The sequence below is a fragment of the Coregonus lavaretus genome (genome assembly GCF_964263955.1).
Source record: "Coregonus lavaretus genome assembly, chromosome: 10".
Lineage (NCBI taxonomy): Eukaryota > Metazoa > Chordata > Actinopteri > Salmoniformes > Salmonidae > Coregonus > Coregonus lavaretus.
This window is the reverse complement of record NC_139997.1, coordinates 43,061,211-43,069,098: the sequence shown is the minus strand read 5'-3', so window position 1 is coordinate 43,069,098 and position 7,888 is coordinate 43,061,211. Positions and strand designations below refer to the sequence as shown.

The window sequence follows — 7,888 nt, the reverse complement described above, 5'->3', positions numbered from 1 at the left end:
CGGCTCGTCAGCCCCTGTCTGTCTGGTCTTCCTGACACCCTAATCCTGGTGACGTGATGTGTGCAGTGTCGGAGAGGGATGAGACACATTAAAGCCAGCTAAAAGGGTTGTGTAACCCATGCATTCATCTCCTCCACTCATCCCCTTCTACACCAGCACAACTCATATCCAACCAACCAACCAATGGAGGGAGAGAGGACCAGAGTGATGGAAAGAAAATAAATTGAGAGAGATAGGTGGGGGAAGAAGAGAGAAAGGGAGAGAGAGAGAGAGAGAGAGAGAGAGAGAGAGAGAGAGAGAGAGAGAGAGAGAGAGGGGGGGGGGGATGAAGAGTGAGTGAGGACCTAAGATTTAGCTTATCCTACCAACGGGACATTAAAAACTGCAATATCTTATGTTTCACCGAGTCGTGGCTGAACGACGACGTAGATAACATACAGCTGGCGGGATATACGCTACATCGGCAGGATAGAACGGCTGACTCCGGTAAGACAAGGGGTGGCGGTCTGTGTATATTTGTAAACAACAGCATAAAATCTAATACTAAGGAGGTCTCAAGGTTATGCTCACCTGAGGTACTATAGCCTGGAAACTGCAGTTGGAAACTATGACTCTGGGTTTTTTCTTCCCATATTGTTAAGACATAGGCTACATTGTAACCACAATGTTTCTGTCCGTAGAGTGGCCAGTTTAGATTGTTGCAGCATATGTTTATGAAGTCATATCATATTCAACAAAATTTAAAGACGTGAGATGTTTTTTAATTGTTTGACTTTACATAAGGCGTCTGAAAAAATGTAAGTGTGTTTCGTCGCATGTGTGCTGAGCAGCATGGTAGTTTCTTGTTCGGGAGAAAATAGTCGCTTCGAGAAGTCATTCAACTATTCCCCGGGAATGGTGCAAGTCCTCCGGGAGACACTCACGGATTTGTCCGAGGAGGCACACGGTTACCTGGTCCACCTTGTCGGGGCGCGGTCCGTTGAAACTGCACAGAAGAGTTTATTTCAGGTGGTCAGGTATCTGGCTGAGGCAGCGGCCAGTGGAGCGAATGTGGTTATGAAGTACCTCACCCAGTTCCTGAGGGCAGCAGGAATCGATGTTGAAATGCCTGTTAACAGTATCACCCCAGATGCTGTGGTCTATATCGGTCAATGGCTTCTGCTGGCTCTCATTGGCTACTGGCTGCTGTCCCTAGCCTTCCGATTGGTGGCGTCCACTCTGAGGAGGGTCCTGTGGCTACTGAAGCTGGGTGTGGTTTTAGGACTGTTCGGCCTGATCCTAAGTGACCGCAGCACTGGAACAGAGACAACTGCGGTGCGTTTGGCCGACCTGGTGAGCATCTGCGTTCTATTGGGTATTGGGCATTCTGGCACCGGGGGTGACAAGACCGACCTGGAGGATCAAGTAAGGGTGCTAGAGAGACGAGTGAGAGAAATGGAGAGGAGGAAAGAGGAGTGAGTGAGTGAGGGATGGAGAAGGTGGATGGATGGGAACTGAAAGGCCTTGTTTTGTATATAATCTAGGTCTAGAATTGTAATAATGACTTTGTACATAAAGCATTGTTTGTTTGAAAATGTTTTGGTATCGTTTTGCATAATAAATGTGCCTTTTTCATAAAGATCTTAGTTATTTTGTGTAGGTAGCCTAGCGGTTAAGAGGTTGGTCCAGTAACCCAAAGGTTGTTGGTTCAAATCCCCGACTAGGTGAAAAATCTGTCAATGTGCCCTTGAGCAAGGCACTTAACCGTAATGCTCCTGTAAGTCGCTCTGGATAAGAGCGTCCGCGAAATGACTAAAATGTCAATGTAAAATGTAGGTAGAGTATCTCATGATAAGCTATAGAACACACTATTTACCAAGAGAGTTTTCATCTATATTCTTCGTAGCTGTGTATTTACCACCACAAACCGATGCTGGCGCTAAGATTGCACTCAATGAGCTGTATAAGGCCATAAGTAAACAGGAAAACGCTCATCCAGAGGTAGCGCTCCTAGTGGCCGGGGAATTTAATGCAGGGAAACTTAAATCCGTTCTACCTAATTTCTACCAGCATGTTAAATGTGCAACCAGAGGGAAAAAAAACTCTAGACCACCTTTACTCCACACAAAGCTCTCCCTCGCCCTCCATTTGGCAAATCTGACCATAACTCTATCCTCCTGATTCCTGCTTATAAGCAAAAACTAAAGCAGGAAGCACCAGTGACTCGGTTAATAACGAAGTGGTCAGATGACGCAGATGCTAAGCTACAGGACTGTTTTGCTAACACAGACTGGAATATGTTCTGGGATTCTTCCGAATGCATTGAGGAGTACACCACATCAGTCACTGGCTTCATCAATAAGTGCATCGATGACGTCGTCCCCACAGTGACCGTACGTACATACCCCAACCAGAAGCCATGGATTACAGGCAACATCCGCGCTGAGCTAAAGGGTAGAGCTGCCGCTTTCAAGGAGCGGGACTCTAACCCGGACGCTTATAAGAAATCCCGCTATGCCCTCCGATGAACCATCAAAAAGGCAAAGAGTCAATACAGGACTAAGATTGAATCGTACTATACTGGCTCCGACGCTCGTCGGATGTGGCAGGGCTTGAAAACTATTACAGACTATAAAGGGTAGCACAGCCGCGAGCTGACCAGTGACACAAGCCTACCAGATGAGCTAAATCACTTCTACACTCGCTTTGAGGCAAGCAACACTGAAGCATGCATGAGAGCATCAGCTTTTCCGGATGACTATGTGATCACGCTCTCCGTAGCCAATGTGAGTAAGCAGGTCAACATTCACAAGGTCGCAGGGCCAGATGGATTACCAGGACATGTACTCCGAACATGCGCTGACCAACTGGCAAGTGTCTTCACTGACATTTTCAACATGTCCCTGACTGAGTCTGTAATACCAACATGTTTCAAGCTGACCACCATAGTCACTGTGCCCAAGAACACTAAGATAATCTGCCTAAATGACTACCGACCCGTAGCACTCACGTCTGTAGCCATGAAGTGCTTTGAAAGGCTGGTCATGGCTCACATCAACACCATTATCCTAGAAACCCTAGACCCACTCCAAATTGCATATCGCCCCAACAGATCCACAGATGATGCAATCTCTATTGCACTCCACACTGCCCTTTTCCACCTGGACAAGAGGAACACCTACGTGAGAATGCTATTCATTGACTACAGCTCTGCGTTCAACACCATAGTGCCCTCAAAGCTCATCACTAATTTAAGGACCCTGGGACTAAACACCTCCCTCTGCAACTGGGTCCTGGACTTCCTGACACTTTTACTTACCACTTTTTTTCTTTTTCTTAAAAACTGCATTGTTGGTTAAGGGCTTTTAAGTTAGCATTTCACTGTAATGTCTACACCTGTTGTATTCGGCGCATGTGGCAAATACAATTTGATTTGAGAGCAGGAGAGAGAGAGAGAGCGAGAGAGAGCGAGAGAGAGCGAGAGAGAGAGAGAGAGAGAGAGAGAGAGAGAGAGAGAGAGAGAGAGAGAGATGAAAAACAGCCCCAGAACACGTTTCCACTGCTCCAGAGTCCAATGGCAGCGAGCTTTACACCACTCCAGCCGACGCTTGGCATTGTGCATGGTGATCTTAGGCTTGTGTGCGGCTGCTCGGCCATGGAAACCCATTTCATGAAGCTCCCTTCGAGCAGTTTTTGTGCTGATGTTGCTTCCAGAGTCAGTTTGGAACTCGGTAGTGAGTGTTACAACCAAGGACGATTTTTACACAGTACGCGCTTCAGCACTCAGCGGTCCCATTTTGTGAGATTGTGTGGCCTAGCACTTCGCGGCTGAGCCGTTGTTGCTCCTAGACATTTCCACTTCACAATAACAGCACTTACAGTTGACAGGGGCAGCTCTAGAAGGGCAGAAATTTGACAAACTGACTTGTTGGAAAGGTGGCATCCTATGTCGGTGCCATGTTGAAAGTCAATGAGCTCTTCAGTAAGGCCATTCTACTGCCAATGTTTGTCTATGGAGATTGCATGGCTGTGTGCTCTATATTATACACCTGTCAGCAATGTGTGTGGCTGAAATAGCCGAATCCACTAATTTGAAGGGGTGTCCACATACGTTTGTATATATAGTGTATATTAGTGCGTTGTCAGTCATCAACAAGAGGTACAGTGCATTCGGAAAGTATTCAGACCCCTTGACTTTTTCCACATTTTGTTACGTTACAGCCTTATTCTAAAATTGATTAAATAAATAGAAATCCTCAATCTACACACAGTACCCCATAATAAAAAATAAAAAACTGAAATACCTTATTTATATAAGTATTCATACCCTTTGCTATGAGACTTGAAATTGAGCTCAGGTGCATCCTGTTTCACTTGATCATCCTTGACACGTTTCCACAACTTGATTGGACATGATTTGGAAAGGCACACACCTGTCTATATAAGGTCCCACAGTTGACAGTGCATGTATGTCAGAGCAAAAACTAAGCCTAAGTTTGGAACCACCAAGACTCTTCCTAGAGCTGGCCGCCCGGCCAAACTGAGCAATATTGGGAGAAGGGCCTTGGTCAGGGAGGTGACCAAGAACCCGATGGTCACTCTGACAGAGCTCCAGAGTTCCTCTGTTGAGATGGGAGTACCTTCCTGAAGGACAACCATCTCTGCAGCACTCTACCAATCAGGCCTTTATGGTAGAGTGGCTAGACGGAAGCCACTCCTCAGTAAAAGGCACATGACAGCCCGCTTGGAGTTTACTAAAAGGCACCTAAAGGACTCTCAGACCATGAGAAACAAGATTCTCTGGTCTGATGAAACCAAGATTGAACTCTTTGGCCTGAATGCCAAGCGTCACGTTTGGAGGAAACCTGGCACCATCCCTACGGTGAAACATGGTGGTGGCAGCATCATGCTGTGGGGATGTTTTTCAGCGGCAGGGACTGGGAGACTAGTCAGGATTGAGGGAAAGATGAACAGAGCAAAGTACAGAGAGATCCTTGATGAAAACCTGCTCCAGAGCGCTCAGGACGTCAGACTGGGGCGAAGGTTCACCTTCCAACAGGACACCGACCCCAAGCACACAGCCAAGACAACGCTGGAGTGGCTTCGGGACAAGTATCTGAATGTCTTTGAGTGGCCCAGCCAGAGCCTGGACTTGAATCCGATCTAACATCTCTGGAGAGACCTAAAAATAGTTGTGCAGCGACGCTCCCCATCCAACCTGACAGAGCTTCAGAGGATCTGCAGAGAAGATTGGGAGAAACTCCTCAAATACAGGTGTGCCAAGCTTGTAGCGTCATACCCAAGAAGAGTCGGGGCTGTAATCGCTGCCAAAAGTGCTTCAACAAAGTACTGAGTAAAGGGTCTAAATACAATTTGATCCATTTTAGAATAAGGCTGTAACGTAACAAAATGTGGAAAAGTCAATGGGTCTGAATACTTTCTGAATGCAGAAGTATCACTAAAAATGGGTACAAATGAAGGGTCTGCTTCAATATATGCAGGCAGTTATAAAACACATTGTTAATGCCTGATTTTTTAAGGCCTAATACTCCTGATAACATGTATGCAAGTAAAGATGATTATAAATTGTAAGGGATGCAGAGGAAGAGGTACACTGGAGAACACACACACACTTTCCATCTTGTTTTATGGGTTACTCCGCTACTGTTTTCAGTGAAAACATTCCCACACATAATTTACAGTCATTTAATCTGAGAGGTGAAGGCAGTTAGGCAGGCAGTGAAAGCTGAAGTCTACTGCTACTGTACGATGACACAGAGGCTGTCCCACAGGATCCACATATCACATACCATCCACAGAGACCAGGGAGACCAATATTACATGTTTCATTCAACAGAGATCATACTGTATATCAATGTATAATTTGGCCATTTAGACAAACAAGGAAAACATAAATTCATACAGTATAGTTTGACATACATAGGCTACAGAAGCTTGACTATTCAGAACTCCTGCTCTGTAGAGGGAGACAATATATGTTTGCCATGACTGTGGCATGGAGTTTTGAAGTTGAAATCCCTTTGCATGAAAACAGAACAGATGATTTGGTAGCTTTGTGAATAAAGATACATTGTATTCAACGGAGAGCCACTCAGGCAGAGTCAAACAAGGCAACATGGTGGTGGCAGCCATAAGGGCAGCATGCAGCTCCGGTCACCACTGTCTGTTGTTATGATTATCTGTGTTTAAATAGAGGGGCCTACAGCGTGCCTATGGCTGAGGACAGGACTAGGAGAGGGAAGATGCCTCAGGTTGTCTTTGAAAGATAACAAGATGGCCACACAGACAGAGCACCATGAGGGCCCTCCAAACAATAACAAACACCAGACAAGGAAAGACACACACTCAGACAAACACACACTGACACGCACACACACAAATACAGGGCAAACACATAGCTATCTACAGTGGGGGAAAAAAGTATTTAGTCAGCCACCAATTGTGCAAGTTCTCCCACTTAAAAAGATGAGAGAGGCCTGTAATTTTCATCATAGGTACACGTCAACTATGACAGACAAAATGAGAGAAAAAAATTCCTGAAAATCACATTGTAGGATTTTTAATGAATTTATTTGCAAATTATGGTGGAAAATAAGTATTTGGTCAATAACAAAAGTTTCTCAATACTTTGTTATATACCCTTTGTTGGCAATGACACAGGTCAAACGTTTTCTGTAAGTCTTCACAAGGTTTTCACACACTGTTGCTGGTATTTTGGCCCATTCCTCCATGCAGATCTCCTCTAGAGCAATGATGTTTTGGGGCTGTCGCTGGGCAACACGGACTTTCAACTGCCTCCAAAGATGTTCTATGGGGTTGAGATCTGGAGACTGGCTAGGCCACTCCAGGACCTTGAAATGCTTCTTATGAAGCCACTCCTTCGTTGCCCGGGCAGTGTGTTTGGGATCATTGTCATGCTGAAAGACCCAGCCAAGTTTCATCTTCAATGCCCTTGCTGATGGAAGGAGGTTTTCACTCAAAATCTCACGATACATGGCCCCATTCATTCTTTCCTTTACACGGATCAGTCGTCCTGGTCCCTTTGCAGAAAAACAGCCCCAAAGCATGATGTTTCCACCCCCATGCTTCACAGTAGGTATGGTGTTCTTTGGATGCAACTCAGCATTCTTTGTCCTCCAAACATGACGAGTTGAGTTTTTACCAAAAAGTTATATTTTGGTTTCATCTGACCATATGACATTCTCCCAATCCTCTTCTGGATCATCCAAATGCACTCTAGCAAACTTCAGACGGGCCTGGACATGTACTGGCTTAAGCAGGGGGACACGTCTGGCACTGCAGGATTTGAGTCCCTGGCGGCGTAGTGTGTTACTGATGGTAGGCTTTGTTACTTTGGTCCCAGCTCTCTGCAGGTCATTCACTAGGTCCCCCCGTGTGGTTCTGGGATTTTTGCTCACCGTTCTTGTGATCATTTTGACCCCACGGGGTGAGATCTTGCGTGGAGCCCCAGATCGAGGGAGATTATCAGTGGTCTTGTATGTCTTCCATTTCCTAATAATTGCTCCCAAAGTTGATTTCTTCAAACCAAGCTGCTTACCTATTGCAGATTCAGTCTTCCCAGCCTGGTGCCGGTCTACAATTTTGTTTCTGGTGTCCTTTGACAGCTCTTTGGTCTTGGCCATAGTGGAGTTTGGAGTGTGACTGTTTGAGGTTGTGGACAGGTTTCTTTTATACTGATAACAAGTTCAAACAGGTGCCATTAATACAGGTAACGAGTGGAGGACAGAGGAGCCTCTTAAAGAAGAAGTTACAGGTCTGTGAGAGCCAGAAATCTTGCTTGTTTGTAGGTGACCAAATACTTATTTTCCACCATAATTTGCAAACAAATTCATTAAAAATCCTACAATGTGATTTTCTGGAATTTTTT

At 45.5% G+C, this 7,888-nt stretch overlaps 2 protein-coding genes across 2 annotated transcripts in view; one reads left to right on the top strand and one right to left on the bottom strand.

The window, feature by feature from the left end:
- Positions 1–1,458, top strand: part of LOC311135765 (voltage-gated monoatomic cation channel TMEM109-like) — a gene marked incomplete at both ends in the record, with an annotated part of 8,441 nt that extends 6,983 nt beyond the window's left edge. Inside the window, one exon of the mRNA XM_084169814.1 lies at positions 803–1,458. Within this exon, the coding sequence (XP_084025940.1) occupies positions 803–1,458 (656 nt within the window). The remainder of the gene's footprint in view (positions 1–802) is intronic.
- The window catches only part of LOC311135755 (roundabout homolog 1-like), a 127,043-nt gene that overhangs the window by 44,483 nt on the left and 74,672 nt on the right, over positions 1–7,888 (bottom strand). The gene's annotated exons all lie outside the window — the stretch shown is intronic.